General features: G+C 48.5%; 1 protein-coding gene across 1 annotated transcript; it reads right to left on the bottom strand.

The window, feature by feature from the left end:
• Positions 1 to 232: 232 nt before the first annotated feature.
• On the bottom strand, positions 233 to 23,358 carry Adamts15 (ADAM metallopeptidase with thrombospondin type 1 motif 15). Its single transcript, XM_070038354.1, has 8 exons — positions 21,936 to 23,358; positions 12,104 to 12,236; positions 11,436 to 11,603; positions 10,919 to 11,202; positions 7,813 to 7,990; positions 6,716 to 6,897; positions 6,433 to 6,608; positions 233 to 4,259 (listed from the first exon to the last, which is right to left on the bottom strand). Exons 1-8 carry the CDS (start codon positions 22,890 to 22,892, stop codon positions 3,485 to 3,487), a joined length of 2,853 nt encoding a protein of 950 aa, XP_069894455.1. The 5' UTR covers positions 22,893 to 23,358; the 3' UTR covers positions 233 to 3,484.
• Between the last annotated feature and the right edge of the window lie 383 nt (positions 23,359 to 23,741).

The following is a 23,741-nucleotide window of genomic DNA, read 5'->3' on the forward strand; positions in this document are numbered from 1 at the left end:
AACATGGAGACATGTAGCATGCCATCTTGGTGCCTGAGCTGGCCCAGGCCTGAATAGGGTCAGGTCAGAGGGCAGGGTCACAGGGAGCTTGAGAATTCATGATCCAAGACTGGCAAGTCTAATAACCTATTGTCCCAGTCCCCATCCCTGCATCTAGGAATTCAGGCACACTTATCACCTAGGAGGTGGGACTTCCCTGTCTCCACCATAAAGACAAGATGGCACCAGTTAAATCCAATAACCTATCATCCACCATGTGGCTGAGAAATGCTGGTTAGATTTAGCATCCCTACTTCAGAAAGAGGTAAGAATTCTCCAAACAGGATGAAATGTTCTCTTAAGAAACTTGAGGGTTTCTATTTAAGATGACTGGTTGGAATCCCTACAGGGCTCTCTGACCTGCCTTTGTGCCTTACCTTCCTTACCAAGTACAATCCCAGAGTTCCCCTCTAACTCCCTACCTAGGCCTCCTGCTCCTGTGTTGAAAAACCCCTCCCCACTTTTCACAGGGCTACTGTCTCATTGTGGCGTCTCGGGTAAGCTGCCCGTTGTCTGAGGGACCTTCCCTGGTCACTCTAAATGCAGCCCACAAGCACCAGGGCCAATGTTTCCTTTCTCAGCATTGGTTGGCTTCTTCCCGGTCATGTCACAGCTTCTCAAGACTCCGACTTCCTCTCACCTTGGGAGCTATGTAGAACAAGGTTGTGTTGCCCTTGTAATTAGTATCTCCATAGTTCTTATCACCGTGGCTGGCACAAAGCAAGTGCCCTGTAACTATGGAGACTGTGTGCATGGAAGATATGCAATGACAGAGGCAGGACATGCATCTTAAATACTCTCAACTTTATTAGGAGTAGCTGTTGTCACCTCAGCAGCCACCTCCCATGTATACACAGTATACACGCCCAGCCAGAACCCAGGGCCTCCCATGGAATGCAAAAGAACCAAGCACATGAGGGGGGGGGGGGCTCTATCAATGGTAGTATTTAGTGTTTCCAGGCTGGGTGTGCTTAGGCCCCTCAAACTGTCCCCAGCTCCTCTCAGCCCCTTCTCCAACATGATGAGATCCGTAAGAGTGATGAGCCACACTCCTCCAGTCAGTGCACACGATAGGAAAAAAGGCTGGGGAATACTAAGTCATAATGTCTGCACCCCCACTGAAGTCCCTGGAGCCCCCACAAAATGGTTCTCTTCTTCCATACCACCTTGATTTTTATTCCACCACCAGAATCCTGTGTCTTGAATCTCTTCTCTGCTCAGTCAGTTCTGTGGACTGAGGAACTGTTCAAAGACAAGAGAAACTTGCCAAGTGGTTTTCATCATATTGCTTTTTTAAAAAGAAAAGAAATGTATAACCAAAAACAAAAACAACCATTGTGACAGAATAAACCATGGAAACATGGCCCATGTCAGGAGCAAGAGTGGTTATCCCTCCTTGAAAAGATTTGTAAAGCAACTGATTGCAAACACTGCTCTGCTAGGAGCCAGTCACCTGAGTGACTCCTCCCATCACTCCCTTCCCACCCATCCTTTTCCATGCCCTTCCATACAGCCCCTACACTACACTCTCCTCAACTAGAAGAGAAGGCTCCAAGCACTGGAGTGTTGCTGTCCCTGTCTGGCAAGGCTCCCTGGCCTTTTGTCTCTATAGCTTCTCCATGCTCACAGAAGGAGGGTGGGTTCCTCCTCCCTCCGTCCTTCCAGGGTGACTACAGCCCTGTCTCAGAGAGCTGAATGCCCTCTACCCCCTGCAGGAGTCTTGTCTAAGGCCATTGGCCTGGGATGAGAGCAGGGTTGGAACACCATTCCAAGGGTTTGACTGGCCAGGTTGTGGATTTTGACTATTAGGGGAAAACAAATAGAAAGATTAAACCTCTTTCTCATGGAAAACACATGCATATCTTATCTTAATGACATTCTCCACTGAGATCCTGAACTCATCACCTAGACTTTGAAGTGGAATATCACCTGGGCATCTGCACCTTATAAGAAATACCCTGCCTGGCTAAAGGATCTCTAACTCCAACATATCTCCTCACTTGGCACTGTAAGAAACACCAGGGCTTCTGCTCCCTTGCCAATACCTACAAGACAGGTGTTTTTCTGGCAGTTCACTAGTGATGGCTGCAATCAGGTCCCTAGTTTTAGGTGCTCTTGAAATCTGCAGCCAAAAAACCTGGAGAGAGAGAGACTCTGTTCTTCCTATCTGGAGCTGCAGAAGGTGGCAAGGCTGCAGAGAGCATGTACTTCTCTATGGCTGGGTGTAGTAGAAGCACCAGATCACTTCTGACCCTGGAGAGAGACAAGGTAGGTTTCCAGAGAGCATAATCTGAGGTAGCAAAGAGTGAAGCACATTTATTAGCTGGATGGGCAAAGGCCTGGAGATGCAATATGATGTGCCCATGGCAGACAGACAGCAGGAGCTATCGGGGTGAAGATTAATTGACAGGCACATGGTTTATTCAGCACCTCCTGCCTCCAGGCCTGCATAATCCAGGACTATGGCCATGATGGGGGTTCTCTAGAGTAATGCAGTGTCTATCTTCAGCATCAACCTTACATCCTTCTCAGGAGGGTGTATTCCTCAGTTTGTATTCCCAAATCCAACCCCAAGAGCTCAGCTCCCACCCCAAATGCAATGTCAGAAGAACCTTCTAGATCTCTCCTCACATTCCCTGCATCTTCTAAGAGACAACATCTGTTTGCATTGGCCAGCCCCTTCCTAATGAAGAAGGACTCTGTAGATTTTCATCATGTGCCTTCAAGGCCTCAGAGGACACTTTGGTGGCCCTCTGCTAGGCTGATGCCCTGGCCTTCAGGGGAGAAGAGAAGAGCTGTTCTTTCAAGACGGGCTACGGTGGAGGATGAGGAACCTTAGGACTCCTGATCGACTCCTATCTCTTCACAAGTGGAGAGACCCAAGTCCAGTCACACCCACTCTCACTCTCCTCTTGGCTACTGTCAACTCCCAGGGCAGATTTTACTATTCAGCCCATGTCTGTCAGAAAAGGAAGGAGGACTGAGAGCACCGTGAAATCCCTGCCTTGTTCAGAGGCATCTCACAGCCAGCCCCCTGGAGCCACCTCAGGGTGGCAAGCTACTGGGCCATGGCTCTTCCAGCAGCCTGTAGCCTCCTTATGAGTTGAGGTCCCTGAAGTTCTGCCTGGGGGTGGGTGGGGCATTCAACCTCCAGGTCTCTGGGAAAGTGGACCTCCCTCAGCCCCTTTTGCCCAGCCCCGCACCTTGTAGCCTCTCCCTGCAACTGGGTCCCCCAAAGGAGCAGGGCATGAGGTAGACTGTGCACTTATTATCTTCCCCCTGCCCAGTCCAGGGAGAAGGGAACCTCTCTCCCCAATCCATGGCCCTTGTCCTGGAGGTGAGTGCATCATGGCACAGGCCCATGCCTATAGTCCTCTGCTCCAGCTGGCCAGAACACCAGCACATCAGCCGGCCAGAGAATGAGGGGAAGAAAAGGACATCCCACTCAGCAGGGCCGTAAGATGCAGAAGTCCAGTTCCTGGGGCTTGCGGCGTAGATTGCACTGGTCCCTGGCCATTAACCGGCCTCCATGGCCCACACACTTGAGCGGACGCCTCTTAAATCCCCGACCACAGCTCTTGGAGCAGGGTGACCAGGTCCCAAGCTCCCAGGTTGGGCAGGGTTCCCCGCAGGCTCGTGTCTCCACTGGCCGATGGGCTGTATCACAGGCAGAGGCCCCGAGCTGTCCTGGGGAACCCCGACAGTCCACTGATCGTTTCTGCAGGCCATTGCCACAGCTTGCTGAGCAAGGCCCCCAGCTGCCTGCCACCCAGCGAGTGTGGGCCCTTTCGTCTGACTGCTCCACTTGATTGGAGAGGCTGAGGACACTGTTGTGCAGCACGGAGGGTCCCCGAGGGTCCTTGGGGTGGGAGGACTTGTCCTCCCGGGGCTCTTTGGGCAGATAGAAGGAGTAGCGCACACGGGGTGGTGTCATCTTGCCTACAGAGAGGACCTCCACCGTCAGCGGCTCCAGGATGGGCCGCGAAGCCTGGAGGCTCTCCACTGCTGTGCCCGTGCCACTGTACCGAAGCAGGCTGCCCTTCACCACCAGGTCCCGTTCCACCGCCGACACCACAAAGTGCCCATTGAGCAGGTACTTGCCTTGGCTGTTCTTCAGGGCCAGGTAATTGTCATCCCCAATAAGTCCCTTGTAGCCCCGCTGGCGAATATCTATGCTCGAGGCTCCTGCAGGGATGGACACCACGAAATTGTAGCCATGCCTGGAGGAGAAGAGAGGAACAACTGCATCAGACACTTTCCTGTACCACAGACCTCTCTTTCCCTTCAAAAACATGATGGATTCCTTTGTTTGCAAACCTTAGGGCCGCAGACACCAAGATACCTGCACAGTGCCCAGACTAACCACACTGCTAGACACCAGTGGCTCACACCTGTAATGCTAGCTACTCAAGAAGCTGAGATCTGAGGATCACCTGAGGATTAGCAAAGCCAGCCTAAGCAGTAAAGTCCGTAACGTTCTTATCTCTAATTAATCACCAAAAAGCCAGAAGTGGAGCTGTGGCTCAAGAGGTAAAGCACCAGCCATCCTTGAATTAAAAAAAAAAAACCTGAGAGACAGTGCACAGTCCCTCACTTCAAGCCCCAGTATTGGCACACACACATACACACACAAAGAAAAGACTAACCGGGTTACTTAATCGCCATCCAAAACACAATGAAAGTACCAGTCTGAAAGCTAGTACATGGGCTAGTTAATTACTAGATCATCTAAAATTCAATGCCTGGTCTTTAGATGCATTCATGATCTTTTCTCTTCAGTAAGTATACCTGTTGGTGAATTCTGGGATGTGAGTAATAGCACAAGTTTTGGAATCACAGATCCACACCCCTTGCTTTGCTGTTGGTCTTGGATGGAGTCTCTGCTTCCCTAAGCCTCTGTTTCCTTAATCCATAAAACGGAGCTCATAATCACACATACCTCACTGAACTGCAAGGATTAAAGAAGCCACAGCATATAAATCATGGAGCTCAGTGCTTGGCACAGACAGGATTCAATAGATATGAGGAGGGTGAGAGGTGAGGGAAGGAAATAAGAATACAGTGCCCAAATCCAAGGTTGGCAGCTTGACTCAGTGAAAGAATTAACCTTGGAATTGGGGATGATGATCAGTTGTGACTCAGACACCTTTAAGTAAGTAAGCGCAGGTTTTCAGGGCTCTGGTGTCCTCATCTGCACACTGAGGTAGGTAAGCTAGATCTGTTCTAAAGCTCCCTGCAGTTCCCACAGTCTGCATATTGAGGTAGGTAAACTAGATCTATTCTAAAGCTCCCTCCAGCTCCCACAGTCTGTGAAAGGGCACTTGACCACTTCATCTAAGGTATGTCTAGATAAAAGCCTCCAACTCTTCATGCAGTCACATGCAACAGGTCTCTGTAAAAAAAAAAAAAAAAAAAAAAAAATGGCACCTGGAGTGCTCAAGCTTCCAGAAAAGAGGCCAAGATTCACCCAGCTAAGGACTAGGAGTGGGGCTCGTGTCCTCAAACTTTAGGACAGCCATCTGGTTTTCCCATCATCAATACTTGGGTTGCCAGGCCGACCCAATATGCTCCCAACAGACCTCCAGTGCTCTGCTTCTTCCAGAATATGGCTCTGAAGCTCCAGCAGAGAAGCCACAGACACTGGAGTTGGGACTAGAAGAGACCCTGGGGCAACTCCCCAGCTGGCCCTGGAGCCTACTTTCTAAGAAGTGGAAGCTCCTGAGGCCCAGCTACTCACTCTGTCCCTTCCTCAGTTTATTGCCATTCTCACCTCAATCTAATCCCTCAGGCCAAGGACAGGATGGCAGCTGTCACCCACTGCCTCCTCATCATGATCATGTCCTGAGCATTGGTTAGGCACCAGGTATTACATTAGCCCTTTTGGGGATTAGTTTCTTTACTCCTCAGAAGAGCACCCATGAAGCATATTAGTATTACATCCACTTTACAAATGAGAATTGCTAGAAGCCTGGGGAATACATCACTTCCCCCAAGGTCAGAAAGAAAATGAGGAACTAAGATTTAAATGCTTGTCAGTCCTACTCTAGAGCAATAGACATGTGTCTGAATGTCATCTCCCACTGAAGCATGTCCTTTTCAAGCATTCATTTTTGCGAAATGGATGGATGGACAGACGGATGGATGGATGGATGGATGGATGGATGGATGGATAGATGGATGGATGGATGGATGGATGGATGGAAAGAGGGCTAGAGGAAGGGATGGAGGGATGGATGGAAGGGGGCATAGACTAACAGTATCTCTACAGCAAGGGTATGGCCAGGACCTGATATTTACCCCAATCTAACCCAAGCTTTCAGTCCCTGGGGGAAATTCCACTACCCCATCTCCCCCTTTTCTCCCAGGTTTTACCCTCCAGGGCCCAAAACTCACATGGGCTTGGTAAAGAGACCTGTCACCCTCTTGCAGCTTTTATTGTCTCCACCACACACCCCACATTTGTCAAACTTCTTCTTGGAGCCTAGGTTTCCATCACAGCCAGCTTTGATGCATTTGCCTTGGACGCACACTGAGGTGGAGTCAGGAGTGCACAACGTACCATCCACCACCTGCAGAAGACCCAGGAGGAAGAGAAGAGGAAGAGGAAGGATGCATCAGCTTGATGCTCCCCTGAAGGCTGGTCCTAGTTCTGATCTCCTATGCCCAATCCACTCACCTTGGGTGCTAGCACGTAGAAATAGCCAGTGCCATTGGCTCGACAGATGAGCTTACACTTGTCCCGGGGAGATACACCTGAATACTTGGGTACCCATGCCACAGCCAGGGTGAGGCGGTTGGTGCTGTGATTATAGCCATTGAAAGCCTCACATTGCTCCTCCCGGAAGCTCTTGCCAGAGGCTGGGAAGGGAGAAAGCACACAAAGGAAGCTAAGCGGAAGAGCCAAGTATGAAATACAGTATACCTTCCAAGAGTGGCCAGCCCCCTTGTGACTCCAAACAGCCCTCCTACTCCCCACCCCTCAGCAGGGTGATTCAGCTCATCTCCCCCTCAATCAGCCCAGTACCAAAAGACACAGGCACTCCATGAGCAATGTGCCACTTTCTTGGGTTATCTAACCTTGATTTCACATTTTTGATGGAATGGTTAATAAAAAGAAAAAAAAATGCTGTCAGGGCCAGTAACCCTGGTTACTCAGGAGGCTGAGATTTGAGGATCATGATGTGACAGTCCATGAGACTCTTATCCCAGTTAATCACCAAAAATCTAGAATGGTAGAGCACCAGCCTTGAGCAAATTAAAGGACAACACCAAGGATCTGAGTTCAAATTTCATTACTGGTGTGTACACGAGTGCATGCACACACACACACACACACACACACACACACACACACACACACACACACACACACACACAAAACAAGAAAAAGACAGAAAAAAGTACAACTTTCTAATTGGAAGAAATACTAAGTTTTAGATAGGAAAATAGAAAAAAGGTAAAAATTTTTCCCACTAAGTCTTGGATTCCTGCTTAGAAGAGAGGAGTACTTAACTACTACAACTTCAACACTTCAAGCACTGAGTCTATGTAACAGTCCACTTTAAGCCCCCAGCAAACACCCTTATTTTCAAAGGTGAGTGGCCAGAGGAATGAATTCCAGGGGAGCTCAATATCTCCCCTTTCTTCTGGCCTGGAAATCTTGACTGCAACCTCATTTTGACCACAAATACCCCCAGGAGGGTACCTAGAAGGCAGTGACCTCCAGGCTCACCTTCTCAGGGCCTAGGCCACTTGTTGCCTTCCCCATCTCACCTGAGTTAGGACAGGGCTCCAGGTTGCAAGACCGGTACTTGACTCTCACTCCTTCACAGTATTTGCCCCCATTGGCAGGGGTGGGGTTGCTGCACTGTCTCCTAGCCAGCTGAACACCTCCACCACAGGTACGAGAACAAGAACCATAGGGCTCCCACTTGGCCCATGAACCATCCATCTGTAAGGAAGAACAAGTCACATTGCTGCAGCGCTAAGTGCCACATCTAGCCCTTTAGCAGGCAGAAGTTGCTGGTACTGCCTCCAAGGTTCCATCCCACTCCACTGGAATGAAATCCATGTTGCATCATGAACAAAACATAAGCAAATAGTCTGGGTGCACAGAGCCCACATAGCCCTTCAACAGATTAGTATAGCAAACAAACAGCTCCCAGTTATAAATGAGATCATTCAGAAGATGGAGATCTCTTTGGGCTTCAGAGTGAGGCAAATATGCTGCTCAATTGTCTCTGCCCTCACTATACAAGTAAGCTTGAAGCTGGTACTGATGACTAATGTCAAGAATCCTAGCTACCCCTGAGGCTGAAATCTAAGGATCATGGTTCCAAACCAACCTGGGCAAAGGACCCAGTGAGACTCTTAGCTCCAATTAGCCAGCAAAACAGCCAGAGGTGAAGGTATGGCTCAAATGGTAAAGCACCAGCTTTGAGTGGAGAATCCAAGTGAGAGCAAAGCCCCAGTACTGGCAATCAATCAATCAATCAATTTATCAATAGTAGGCTTAAACTGATGGCCATACCTCCTTAGGTTTCACATGCTTTGCCTGCATAAATGGAGCAAGGTCTGAAGTCAGTTAGAGACTTAAATGAGGTGACTTATTTAAAAATTCCTAGCTCCAACCTGCCTTTATACAGGAGTTGGAAATTTCCCCTTATCTGTAGTTAATACATGGACAAGCGTCTAAACCTTTGGCAGACCCACCAACAGTGTTGCCAGTAAACAGCATTTCTATAGGTATTTGAATATTTGTATCTGTAAATGTTCTATAATTCAAACTTTTCACAACACTTAGAAGATTTCAAAGAATATATGTGAGAAAGTGTCATTGTTAGCAGTGTTAACATTTGTATTAAGAGGACATACAGATAAGACACTATTAAGAAGCCCTAAAACAGGCTCATGCCTGTAATCCTAGCTACTCAGGAAGCTGAGAGCTGCAAATCATGGTTCAAAGTCAGCCCAGGCAGGCAAGCCCATGACACTCTTATCTCCAATTAACCAACAAAAACAGCTGTAAGTGGAGATGTGGTTCATGTGGTAGAGCATTAGCTTTGAGCTGAAAAGTTCAAGGATAGCACCCAGGCCCTGAGTTCAAGCCTTAGGATCAGCACGAAAAAAAAAAAAAAGAAAGAGAGACAGAGAGAGAGAAAGCAAGAAAAGGAAGGAAAGAAGGAAGAAATCCCTAAAACTATCTCCAATTGGCTTTAATGTAAATTATGTAGTGCATGTTTGTTTAAGAGGGAAGAAAAGGGAGAAATATATCATCCCTATATAATTTAATATAATTATAACTTAATATTTTAATAATTTGATTATCTATATAATTTAATTATAATATAATTATGTTTTAAATTTATAACCTTCAGTATGTGTTTTTAAAATTGTCATTCACCTCCTGAACACATGTCAGCTGGACAATAGAGGAAATGGCCCAGTTGTACAAGCCATACAGGAACTAGCCCAATGTGGACTGAAACAGGAACTAGAATTACACGAAATAGAATTGCATGAAATAGAATGACTGTAACTTGCATAAATATTCTGCATATTATTCAATCTGTATTCCTGTCAAATAGTTCTTTCATTGTGTCAACCTGTTTCTTTTATTCTGTTTAAAAACAACACCATCTCTTAGCTCTATTTTCTCCCAAACTAGTGGCTCACTTCACCCTCTCCCCTTCTTTTGCTTCTGTTCTTTCCACAACTTCACCCCCTCAGAGCCCTGCAAAGTGGATTTTGTCCCTATTATACCATGGAAATTACTCTCTCCAAAGTCAGCAAAGAATTAATGAAAACGAGCTCATCTTATTATCTCCAACTTTTTTCAGTATTTACTTTTGTTGTAGCAGCTTTGGAGACAAAGCTGTTTGATTTTTTTACCTAGCATCATTTCTTCCCCACCATTCATACAAAAACATTCATTTGTGCCCCGGCCACATACTATTCATTCACCAAATATTTACTGAGTTCTTCCTAGGCCTGACATTATGGATAGCAAGTCTTTGCCCCCATATCCACTGCATTTAGTGAGAAAAGACAAATAGTAACAAGCCAGAGCACAGAGAGGTCAGGTGGGGTTGGAAGTGGTTGGGATGTGGGTACTGCGGAAGCTGCTCTGTATTTGAGGGGTCAAGGAGGCCACACACACACAAAATAGCCTGAAGGAAGGATGAGCATGAGCCATGCAGATGTGAAGGAAAGAGCATTCCAATTAGAGGGAGAGCCTGACGTGCCTGAGGAGGGATGCATGGGAAGGGTTCCTGTACCACTGGATCAGTGTGAGTAAGAGCCAAGAGCACAGAGACCAAGATGGCTCACGCCAGGTCTGGGAAGGGTTCCAAGCCGGGCACAGTCTAATCTCTATTTTCAAAGGATCTTACTGCTGCTGTATTTGGGATAGTCTGGTAAAAGTAAGCTCAGAAGCACAGAAGACCAGGCAACAGTAGCTCATCCCTGTAATCCTGGCTACTAAGGAGGCTGAGTTCTGAGGATCACAGTTCAAAACCAGCCCAGGCAGGAAAGTCTGTGAGATCTCATCTCTAATGAAGCCACAAAACCAGTAATGGAGGTTTGACTCAAGTGATAGAACACTAGCCTTGAGCAAAAAAAAAAAAAGCCCAGGGACAACTCCCAAACTTTGAGTTCAAGCCCCAAGACTAGCATCACCATTCATCGTGTGTGTTGAGATCTGGCCCACAGACTACTTTCCCAAAAACATATAGACAGGAAAGGGTGCATGGCATAGCTGTATGCCACTGCCACGCTGTACCAGGCAGCCTCCCAGTAAAGACCAAGCAATGGAGGCCCACCTCCAATTCCCTATCTCCTCCCCTACTGCCCCCCCCAACACACATGCTCTCATACTCACCCGGTACTTGTTAAGATTGTGTCTCTCCACACAGGCCCCTTTGAGACAGAACTTGCCCTCACCACAGCTGGTACCATCTGCCCAGGGGAAGTGGCGAGTCTGGCACACCATCTGTCCTTTGGCCTTGCCAGTGCACCATAGCTTTGTGCAGTACTGCATGTATGGGCAGGGTTTTGAGCCCACACCAAAGGCTAGTTCACATTGCTGGCTCAAGGTGTAGCTGTTGCCCGGCAGGGCCTCAGGTAAGGAGATGGGCTTGCTGGGCTGGTCCAGAAGGCAGTCACCTGCAGAGAGCCAAGGATGCTTATTGCGACAAATGGGAAAGTCAGGCCTCGCTGGCCTGAATCTAAATGGTAGAGAGAGAATGAAGCAAGAAGCCACTGGAATGTTCCCATATTAGAACCTAGCTCCTTGGCACTGTTACACCTCAGGTAGGTAGTGAGCAGTGCCACCAGGGACAGCCATGAATTGTCCTTCAGGTCAGCCCTGCTCCTCTCTGCCACCCTGGCTTACTTACCATGCCCACTGTCTAGAAAGTCGGTGATGATGGCAGCACTGCAGGCTGACCAGGGGTTGGCTCGGTCAATCTGGATGAGGGTCGGGGACATCATGTGGTTAGCTCGGAGCTTTCCAAACACCTCCTCACACACTTTCACATTGTCATGGGGCATATTGAATACATGACCTGTGGAGTCAAATGAGAAGACTCAAGGGATGGGCAGAAAGGGCTGCTCAGAACAGGCACAAGGGATTGAAGGAGGCATGGGCTAAGCTAGAAACTTCTGTGACAGTTTTCAGACTGTGCATTTGTATCTATGGATGCATTGCTCTGCAAATATCACCAAGACCTCATGCTTGTCTTGTTTGTCCCCTCCCTCAGGCTCTGAGTTCAGTGGGAACAGAAATGTGTCTCCTTATCTTGAACATACTTTTCCCATAGTTCTCATGTGATATAGACTACAGAGGCACAGAAACCCTATCCCTGGGCAGTTAGACTGGGGCAAATGAAAAAAGATGCAACAAAGCCACTGCCCAAGCAGTCTAGCTCTAAAAAAGATCCTTTAGATTTCAGAATATAACACAGTAATGGCAAATGTCTCTTCACTGCCACCCATACCGTCAGAGCACTCAGCACAAACCCAGAACCACCACACCAAAGGGATTCTCCCCTCCCCTCAGGCTTACCCAGCTCATGGGCAGTGGTGAAGGCTGATGGGAGTCCATCATCCTCAATGACAGAGCAACTTCTCTTGGGATCACACATGGTACCCACATCGGCCATGCCCAGAGTATCACAAGTGGTGGCCCCACACAGATCCTGCCAAGTAAGGAAGAAACGGTCAGCCAAACGTTAGTAGCAGAAGGGACCAGAAGGGAAGAAAGAGCATCCTATGGGACATTCCAACTCATCCCACTTCAGTACCAATCGGGCCCAACTACCGGGTCAAGCACCTTCCAGGCAAGCCTTTCTTGCTTAGGGTTGTGGAGCTATTCATGGAACTGACCCACACTGTGGCCCAGGGTGGAAACTATGTGGCTCATGGAGAAGATTGAGCCCAGCCCTACCCAGGGAAGTCCTGTGGTAGGAAATTAGGAGGTACAAAATTAAACGCCAAGGCCCACTGCTTTATATAGAGATGGCCTTCTAGAAGAGAGAAATGGCAGCTCCCACAGTAGGGCGAGATTCTGGTCATAGATTCCTGAGGCAGGTGGGGGTGGAAGGCAACCACAATCCCCATCCATGGTCAGCCTGGAGTAGCCTCCATCTTTGTGGAATGACTGCCACGAATTAAGTTAAGCCAAGGGCCCACCCATGCCAGTGTGTCGGATTTCTTGGGTTGGAAGGAAGCAGAGTGAGGTGGTTACAAGCCACCATCTTTATAGTTTAATTAGCTTCAGAAGCTGAAGAGGACCACGAACTTAAGGGCTGCTGGAAAAGAAAGAAAAATAAATGATTATCTAAGCTGGAAACTTAACTTGCTGCAAGACCTAGGGCTTCCATCAGGAAATATTTACAGGGGATGTTGAGGGAACCATGGGGCTCCTGCAGTGGATATCTCTAGAACTTATTGTGCACTACAGTGCTTAGAAATTCAGGAGTTAAAACTAAGCCAAGCATGTATATTCTGTCCCCTTTGAGAAAACAGGCATTGAATCAATGACACTAGCATTTACTTCATTATGTCTCTGCCTTCAATGCTGAGAACATTCCACAAGGCACAAGAAACAATGACATGGATCACCTCATTCCATCCTCACAGTGGTTTCAAGAGGAAGCTATTTTATGAACCGTATTTGTCACTGGTAGAAACTGAGGCTTATGATCCAGTTACCCCCAGCCATGATTTGCTAAACATTGATACCATGCATGCATATGACATGCAGAACCCCATCTAATCTTCACAACATTCCTCTGAAACAATGGTCGATTATCACCTTCTACAAAGAAGCTAAAGCTCCCAGAGGTTCAAGTCACAGAGCAGAAGCATGTAACCAGGATCTATATGACTGGGAACTCAGTCATAGCCAATTGCCCAGGAAATTCTTGGAAAGAGAGCTTTATCCTTCTCCTGTAGGTGCCAAGGGGTTAACATGAATATACACAGAGCACGGCTCTCCATCTTGTTTCCCTTTCTGGCTGTCGATGTGGTGGCTGGGTGCACACATGCATATGGAGACCTGGGCTTGGAAGGAAGCTGCAGCAGTTAGTGGGACAAGGGGGCAGGGAGGAAGACTGGGCATAGTACAGAAAACCAGCAAAATTTAACCCAAAGCACTCCGAAGTTTACCATCTGAGCAGTCAGGTGATAGTCACACTTCCTAATGAGTTAACAGTTCTGCTGGCCCGAGAACCACGAGGGTGACCAACTTGAACCCAGGGTGCCAGAGCCGTGACAAACATTGTGAGCCCCACCTTTGTTCAGTTGTCTGGATTTGCACAGGGCCCTTCTTCCTCTTCCAGCAAGCCCAGGGATCCTCACATTCCCTTCCCTTCACAGAACTCTTCCCCTGTTCAAAATCACACTCTCCTCAAAAGTTCTTCCCCAGAGCCCTAAACCCTGTCAAATTATTATTTTTTTTTGGTCGATCATAGGGTCTGAACTCTGGGCCTGGGCGCTGTCCCTCAGCTCTTCAGCTCAAGGCTAGTGCTCTACCACTTGAGCCACAGCACCACTTCCTGCATATTTTGTTTATGTGGTGCTGAGGAATTGAACCCAGGGCCTCATGCATGCAAGGCAAGCACTCTACCACTGAGCCACCTTCCCAGCCCCTGCTGTCAAATTCTATTCACCTATTCAGTGAACAGTTTAGAGAATGGGATGGCCAGGGCTCGCTTGTAAATAGAGGAGAGCATGCATCAGGGTCTGTATGCCTGGGGACTTGGTCATAGCCAATGGACACACTACAGGCATAGTAATAGGAGGCTAGGCAATGGGGCCCTATAACTCTAGACTCTAGAGTGTAGGATCCCAACCAGCAAAGGTGTTTGGTTGGCTGCTGTAGGCTAGGCACATTCCATGGCTTCCAGGCTACCCTGAGTTCATTGCTTCCAGCATCTCTGCAGCTGCCGTGGCAATAGGAGGTCCTTAGAGCCAAGGCAGCCTTCCTCAGGGAAGACAGAGTCTCTCTGGAGAGACATGCAGCTGCAAGCCCCTCCTGGCCAGGAGCAACCTGCTCTTTCCATCAAGAAATTCCAGCTTTGCTGGATCAAACAAGAAGAACAAGGAAAGCCAGCAAACTTCCTGCGGGTTAAGGATGAAGCAGAGAAACTCCCTGGAGTGACAGGCATCTTCGGTATGGGAAGATGCCTCTGTTGGGGTCAGAGGCTCTGCCTATCCCTCTTCATCAAGCCAGGGATACAAATAAAGAATCACTGGGCCTTGCTTGGTGCTTTCACCAGCCACAGATGCTTCTATAGTGGCCCAATTGTTCCTCCTTTATGACACTGAATATTTCCACCCTTCTGGAATGAACTCAAAAACACTTAAAAATTGTCTTAACCTCTTTACCTCCAGCTATTCAAAAATTAGATAGTGTTCTGGTTCTTTCTGCCTGGAAGGTACAGGCATTTCCCATCCCAGTTCCCTACCTGTCTTACTACTTCTGGCAATTCGCCATTACTCTTATGGTTACAGCTGCTTTCCCAAAAGATCTAAGTATCATCTTGGCAAAGAACCTAATCTTCCTAGACTTTTCTTTTCTAACTGTCCCCTTCTATAAAGCAATGTAGATTAGAGTTGCAAGCTAAATAAATATGGGCCAGGTACTGGTTGTTCACACTTGTAATCCTAGCTACTCAGGAGGCTGAGATCTGAGGATCGAAGTTTAAAGCCAGCCCAGGCAGGAAAGTCCCTTAGACTCATCTCCAATTCACCACTAAAAAACAGGAAGTGGAGCTGTGGCTCAAAGTGACAGAGCACTAGCCTTGAGTGAAAGAGCTCAGGGTCAGCACACAAGCCTGAGTTCAAGCCCCATGACTGAAGATAGATAGATAGATAGATAGATGATAGATGATAGATAGATAGATAGATAGATAGATAGATAGATAGATAGATAGATAGATAGATAGATAGATAGATAGATAGATAGATAGATAGATAGGACGGACAGACAGATAGATATAGATAGATGGATGGATGTACAGTAACACTTTGCCATACCCTCACTGATGTTTCTCACAAACCTATGTGTTTGCAATCTCCAATTTGACTGCCAGGATTCCCACCAGATACCCACTCAGCAGATCTGCCAGGCATGTGCTGGGATACTCCATGTTTTCCCGCAGCACAGAGGACAAGGGACCCATAAGAATTGAGCACATTCATTTTTTAAAGGGCAGAAAAGAAATGCATGCTCATGTAACCAAATTCCTGAAATCCAAGGCACAGAGCCAGAACCATCTTTACAGCTATGTCACAGGGTCCAGAGCCATTATAGAACTTCAGAATCTTCCCCTTCATTTTGCAGATGAGGAAATTGAGGTTCAATGAGTTGAGATTATATACCCAACACTAGGGAGTATTAGTTCACAGTAAAATTGTGGCCATCCCTGCACATTGCTAGCACTTAGAGGTCTAGTTACCATCCTGCGTCTCAGAAGAGGCAGGACCAGGGCAAGAATTCACATGAGATCCCAGATATAAGCGAGGAAAGGGGTTCTGACTCTACACCATTTGACTACACACCGTTGGGATTCTGTATTTGCTGGTGTAAAGCACCCCCATGCAAGTATTAACAGTTTTCCATCTGAATCGCTGCCATGTACCACTTCGTGTTCCTGGCCAGGGGAAAAATCACACAAACCCATGTGTTTGCAATCCTCAAGGATGAGAGGGTTTTGCTTTGCCAGAAAATAAAATAAAATCCAGCAAGTAAGCGCCTGGGCAACATGCTAAGGCTGTTTGGTGACAAGGGAAGAGGCAGGGGGGATTAGTTGCTTCTATTAGCAGATTCGACTTCACTGGCACATAAAGTCCTCCAGATGTACAAAATGCAAGAGACTCCAGGAAGCAGAATGGCAAGACGTCCCTCAATGAGGAAGAAGAAAAGCCAACGCTTTCAGGAAGGTTAAACCTTTGTGAGAAGTGACTGCTATAAGAGAGGCTGCCTACCGAGTACAGTGATGATGGCTATCATTTATTAAGTGACTACTGTGTTGCAAACACTGATGCAAGAGTTTACTTGGATTAGCCCATATAATCCTCACCACAGCTTTAGGATAGATGCCAGTATTAGGCCCCATTTTACAGAACAGACCTAGAGATGGGAAATAACTCATCCAGGATCACATAGTGAGTCCTGAATTAGACAGAGGAAGCAGTCAGGATTGAGACCTACACAGTTGTAGTTTAGGGACTGAGCTCTAACCAAGCCTCACTACAGCTTGTGATACACACCCTCCTCAAGAGTAAAGAGGCTAAAGGGTCTCCAGAGGGAAAGATTGCCAAGCACTGGTGCTTCACACCTAGAACCCTAGCTACTCAGCAGATTGAGATCTGAGGATCACAGTTAGAAGCCAGCCTAAGCAGGAAAGTAGAGTGCTATCCTTGAGTGAAAAACCTTTAGGGATAATGCGTAGCAGGATTCAGTACTGAGAGCAGTTCCTGCTGGTGCCTAGCTGGTGGAGCAAGCTCTTGGCTCCTTGCCCCACACCTGCATTGACACACTGACCCCCCGGCCCTGCCATGCACCCTGTCTGCTGACTCCAGAGTGGATTATCATCCTCCTTTCTGGGGCCTCACCTTTCTCCCAGATGAAGCCTAATGGCTTAGCGCCAAGAAGCAATGCCAGAAGAGCCGTTGGCCCCCTCTCCCAACCCTGCGGCCTGACAGCCTGAAAGTTGGATTAATGATCCCCAGGAGGGAGGAAACCAACTATCTGAGCCCCAGGTTTTCCCAGCACCTTGCCTCCATGCTCACTTGCTGAGCCACAAGATACATGAGGCTGTGCAGGGGCTACAAAGATAAAAAGAGACCCCTGATCTAAAGGAGCTTACAGATCAGGATGCAGCAAATGTTAGCACCTGTAGTTCTTACACAAAGCAGGAATGTTTATCAGTCAAGTATGCTGTGCAAAGGTAGGAGACAGCCCCAGCGTTATCTGCAAGGGATAGAGTACTTTAAACCAGAGCTAGCCCAAATTCAAGCTATCCTGGCAAGGAGAATTAATTATTCAGTAAGTAATGATTTGACAACAAGAGATAAGCAACTTCTAAAGTAACGACAACAAAATAATGCTGCTACTCTCTACTACCTCTTCCTGGTGATTCAATAACTTGATGTTATTGAATAACCTCACAAGTTAAACATTACCATCATTGTGAACCTCAGTGTAAGGATGATAAATAAGGAAAGTGAAAATCAGGGAGCTAACTCATTTCCAGTCTTTGGGCTGGAAGTTCAAGTGCTAGGACTCAAACTCAGTTCAACTGACTCTTTCCTTGTGTCATGTGATCAAGTCAAGGTGTCAAAATGAGATGGGAGAAAGTGTCAAGGGATGGAGGGAGCAAGAGAGAGATAACCACAGAGAAAGTCAAAGGAAAGTGGAAAGTAAGACCTAAGGAAACTGAAAATCTCACTGGCCACCTTTTTCACTTATTATTATTATTATTATTATTATTATTATTATTATTATTATTATTCACAGTACTTGGGTTTGAACTCAGGCTTTCTAGGCAAGTGATCCACTCAAGTCAAGCCTCCAATCCCTTTTGCTTCAGTTCTTACTCAGATAGGATTTTACCCTCATTACCAAGGCTACCTTCAGACTCCAATCCTCCTACTGCTACCTCCTGTGTAGCTGTGGGTATTGGTATACAACACCACACTTAGCATGTTATTTGAAATAGGGTCTTAGTAACTTTTTGCCCAGACTGGTATGGAACTCCAATCTTCCTACCTCTGTCTCCATGGAAGGCAGGATTGCAGGCATGAGCTACCACATCCAGTCTTGCACTGGCCATCTTAACTAAATCAATGGTTTAAAAAATATTTTTAATTTAAAAAAAAGAGAGAGAAGATGGAAGGAAGGAAGGAGTGGTGAGGATTATGGGCAGCTTATTCATGGTTTTTAACTGAAACACTAAATCCACTGCCATGTGCTGCATTTCTATACAGAAAGCTGTGACCCTCTTTGTCATGTGAGGTTCTAGAGACCATTCTGCCATGCACAGTACAGAATATCCCCCACAAACCATAGTACTCCTCAATCACTAAGCTTGAGATTTTGAGAGGGGAAAGGTCAGAGTATGAATGAAGAAAATAAGAGGAATAAAAGCCCTGCCTAGATGGATAATCCCGAAAGAGGTAAAATAACAGGACTAATGGCATGAGAGAGTGAGAGAGAGAGAGGGAGAGAAAACAGATGAAAGAATTAGCCCATTGGGGGGGGAGGGGACCTATAATTCTTCATGCAAGAGAAGCAATGTCACAGTGACACCAATTGTGGAAAGAGTAAAGATCATCTACTACATAGAAAGCAAGCTTCCTTCCCCTGGCTGAAGTGGCCTTTCTGTAGCTGGAGCTCTTAGAAAGCATCCTCTGGTCCCCAGAGGACCCCTCCCTCTGCCCTGGCACTCTGCACACTGCATTGTGATTAGCTGGTGCTTGCCACACTGTAAATTCCTAGGGCCATGTCTTATTAATATGAATAGCTCAACCCCAATAGTGCTTTGAAATAATAGGTGTTCATAAGCATTTAAAAAAATGTGTAAAGGGCTGGGAAGGTGCTCAGTGGTAGAGTGCTTGCCTTGCATGCATGAGGCCCTGGGTTTGATTCCTCAGCACCACATAAGCAAAAAGAAAAAAGCTGGAAGTGGTGCTGTGGCTCAAGTGGTGGAGCGCTAGCCTTGAGCTGAAGAGCTGAGGGACAGCGCCCGGGCCCAGAGTTCAGGCCCCATGACCGGACCCAAAAACAAAAATGTGTAAATAAATGGATGAAAGCCATTCTGCCATAAAGGATTACTCAAACAACAGAAGCATTAGACCTGAAAACAGGAAGTCCCAGCAAAGGAGATCCTGTCAGGTCAATACCTGCTATCTATTGCTGGGTACAGGAGAAGCCAGAGAAACAGTTTTCCTATAGAAATAAATGATCAAGACTTTGTCTCTGACTCTCGGCAGATCCTTGTTCCAGTCCCAGGCTGACCTCATCCTGCTGTTAGCCTGGAGGCTGACTGGTATGCAAACTCAGAAGTGTACTCTTTGTCCATGAACTCCTTCTGAATCTTTACATAAACTCTTCCAATTGTCAAAACACTTGCTGTATGATCAATGTATTCTCCCTTCTGGATAAAGTTCCTGGAGACCACATCTGCCTTAGACTAGAAAGAGCAGCTGTTTGCTCTTGTCCTCTTCCAGTACTGTACCTTCCCCCAGGGAGCTCAGGAATGAGAGGTTTGCTAAGACTCCAAGAATGCAACAGGCCCAAAATCTGTGCTGGCAAAGAGGGATGTTTATCCAGAGCATAACACACATACCTTGATGATGGACCTGCCTACATAGCCTCCTGCCCTCTGGCTTTGCCCTGTAGATGCCTAAAGGGCAAACAGCTTCTAAAAGGCCCATCGTGCATATCAACTCCTCCTGACTCAAGTGGTCATGCATCTTGTAGCCATTATGCATGGAGAATATAGCTCCCTGGGAGGCTAGCACAACACTGACAGACAGAAGCTGACATGCTGTTTGATTGCTTCTTCTTCAAAAGGCTGGATCCTTCTGATGGTAGGGCCCATAGTCCCCAGCAGGACTCCTCTTCCTAGGGCTGGTCCCAAAAGTCATCCTTAAACACTAAGCAGCAGAGACAGGTCTGTTACTTTAGAGCCGAGAGTGACTTCCATGAGAGCATCCTGGGTAGCAAATGAGCCAACAGCTGCTTTGCCCATTAAGAGATCTTGTTCTTGGCCTTTGCTCATCACCTCCCCCCCATCCTTTCCCCCCCTTCCTTCCCCCCCCCCTAGCAATCTGACTGCAAGGCTGGTCTGTGTGCAGAGATTGAAGCCATCTCTCTTCAGTTTCCCCATGATTCACGCAGTGCTTGTAGGGACTGGGCAGCAGTCGCTCCACAAACCTCAGTTGGAAGAATGAACACAAGGAAGAAAGACTCAGGCCAAAGACCTCCCTAGAGAAACCAGGTGGTGGGAGGAGAAGAGGCTGGGAAAGAAGGAAGTTCCAACTCCAGAAAAGGACTCTCTGTGCCAAATGGGTTATTGTGGAAGACTCCAGCTCCAGCCTGTGGGCACCAGACCAACTTCAAGTGACCATTTGGAAACAGGAGATTTGAGAGCCCCAGAAGTAACCCAAGATTCTATGTCACTGCCAGATTACTGTGGTGTTGATAATGACAAAACAAGAGCATGGCACAGATTAAAGTCACAGCCCCCAAATTGAAAGGGAAAAAAGAAAAAAGGTCCCTTGGCTAGCCCTTTTTCTCCTGGTCTCCTGTATCTGAGAAATTTCAAGAATCCAGAAAACTTTACAATTTCCAACCATGTCAACCCCTATGAGTCTAAATGTTCACAGATTCATAGCTTCTTTGAAGACAGAATATCAGGTAAAGACCTGCAAAGGGCAAAGCTGCTTTTCCTGGTCTGGATCCATCTTTCTAATCTCCACACACCCTGCAGCTGGAGTCCTCAAAGGCTCTTGACTAAGTTCACACTGTTTCCACTGCAGGGCGGACGCTGGAGCCCTGCACTCTAGTGGGGTCATAAGAACTTCAGTGAGTCCAGAACATGAGCAAACTTGTCAGTTCTGCTCTGTACCATACAGCTGGGCAGATGGGTCACCATCTGCTAACAAATCAGAAGAGATTTTCCCAGCTCAGTTCCAAGTGAAACAGTCCCAACACCAAACAGATGCCTTGCTAAACTGTTCTGCCGGGAACAGCGTGGAACCCTCGTTGAGAAGGTCCAACAGAGTAGAGTTAGCAGCCATGAAGAAGGGATGCCTTTCGCTTCAACCTCCAAAATACTTCAACGATTCCCTTCACCCCAATACAGGTTTTCCAGGCCCAAGCCAGAGAGAGGATATGTTACCAGCTAGAAATGTAGCAGGCACTGACCTTGGATCACCTTCCACTTCTACAGCCTGCAAAATAAACCGTCCTCCGAGGTGACAAAATGTAGATGTTCCATACAAGAGAGACAGAGGTTCCCACCCTTTACAACACCATCCTCTTAGCGCCTCCTATCGGCCATTAAGACAAACTGCGGCTCCGGGGCGGCAACTTTCAGGGTTCCAGCCCCTCAGCGCCTGCTCCAGGAGACGCTGATTGGCTGCATCAGGCCAACACCTTCGGAAGAAACAAGCTCCCCCTCCAACCACCCAGATGCACGTGAGCCGGAGCTGTGCTGAGCCTAGCAGAGGGCTCGAAGTTCCAAAGTTGCAGTCAGAAGAGATCAACAGAATTCATATCTGGGGGGCATGGTAGGACACAAAGGGACTTTGGATAGCTAAGGGAAGTGACCCGTAAGAGAATTGGGGCTAATTGGATCCAAAGGGGTGGCAGATCAACTCACCTGCCTGGTGAAGAGAATGGCGGTGTCCCAGTACTCGGGGTGCTTGTCGCTCACTTTGTTCAGCTTCTTTTGCCAGGCGCAGAAGTTGCGTAGAGTCATGGCCGCGTTGCCCGTGACCTTAGGCCCGGAGTCACGGTCCCCCAGAAGCAGCACCTTGACCACCACGATGTTGATGGGGTTGAGGATGCTGGGATGGCGGTAGAGTCGAGCTGCCGTGGCCAGCAGAGTCAGCAGATAGTGTTCCAAGTCCGCCCCGTGGAACTTGACCATGGACTCGTCGGCCACCACCAACGTCTCCACGTACCGTGGGATTGACACGAAGCGTTTGGCGCGTCCGGCCCTGCGCCGGCTGTGACTCTCCCCCAAACCCATCCTCCCCGGCTTGTATGGATCCAGGGCTCGCAGGATAGAGGGGTTCCAGCCTGAAGCCACCCCGCAGCGAGAGGTGGGGTCTCCGTAAGGGCCGCCAGGGGCGCTCCTGCGCCGGAGAAGGTGTGCGCCCTGGCGGTTGCGCTGCGCCGCCTGCGCGCTGGCGTTGGGCAGCGGGCTAATGACATACTCTGCGCCCCGATAGCCGAAGGCTCCGTGGAGACCCCCGCACAGGCTCACGGCTGCAAACGAGTCCGGCTCCGCGTTCACGTCGCCCGAGTAGAAACAGCGCCGCAGATCCAGAGAGCTGCCGGTGAGCCTCTGGGGGGGGACCCCCAGATACTCGGTGGCGAAGGCGGGAGCTAGGAACTGAGCATCCGGCGTCAGGTGTAGGTAAAAGTCCTCCTGAAACGCTGTGATCTGGAAAATGAGCCCCTGATCTCCGGAGTCCTCGGGACCCCGGCGGTAGTAGTGGCGGCCGTTGATGTCCGGGTCCAGTCGGATGGGAACCACCACCTCCCACTCTGGTTCAGAGCTGCCAGCAGGTCGCCCGATGAGAGCCAGCGCTAAGACGCCCAACAGAAGCATGGCGCCGGGCAGCGCACGGCCACACTCTGGGAAGGGATTTGGCCTGGCTCCCCGGCGGCAGGCACGGTTTCCTTGTAGCCACACGCCAGAACACCCGTGCTCCCCGGGACAGACGGCAGCTCCCCTCACCACCCTCCGGATAACCAGAAAGCCAACCGGGACAGGGAGACTCCTCCCAAAGCAGCCAGCATGCACTGGGCAGCCCGTGCCTCCTACCTGTGCCTTTCCAAAGAGAGCGCGCCCGGGGAGCTTTCAGAACAATCGCTGTCAACTGCAAGAACTGCAAGATTGGCTGCGGAAGGACTGGCGGGAGGCACCGGGGTGGCTTCTCCGAATCACAGCCGCTCTCGGCGCTGCAAAGCTGGCTGCGGACGAGCCTATTAAAGGACCCCTCCTCTTTGTGCTGCCCAGTCAGCGCCGATCTCTCTCTCCCCTCCCAACTTCCCAAAGCTCGCAGCCCCAAGCCTCGGGGGCCACCGGAGAACTCGGTCCCGCCTCCAGAGCGAGAGCCACTTGGCAAGGAGGGAGTGGCGTTCAGCTGAGGCAGGAGGAGGCGTGGGCTTGGCCAGAGAAACCAGAACTGGAGACTCCGTTACGTTTTGCCCCAGTGCCCGGGCACATCCAATTAATCACTACCAGGGTGGACAGCCTCTGTCTCGAGGCAGCAGGTATCAGGAATGAAGACACTACCTGCCGCTCCTCTTGCAGGTCCTGCCCATCCTTCTGTTGTATAGTCCCTGTTATTTCTTCATCCCAAATTCCACTAAAAGACCCCAAACCAAGAATCCGCCCCCCCCACCCCCGCGCGCGTAAATGTCCCATATCTGGAAACAGCTTCCAAGGAACACG

This window comes from Dipodomys merriami, unplaced genomic scaffold (assembly GCF_024711535.1).
Source record: "Dipodomys merriami isolate MVZ:Mamm:240054 unplaced genomic scaffold, mDipMer1.0.p SCAF_29, whole genome shotgun sequence".
In the NCBI taxonomy this organism is placed as follows: Eukaryota; Metazoa; Chordata; class Mammalia; order Rodentia; family Heteromyidae; genus Dipodomys; species Dipodomys merriami.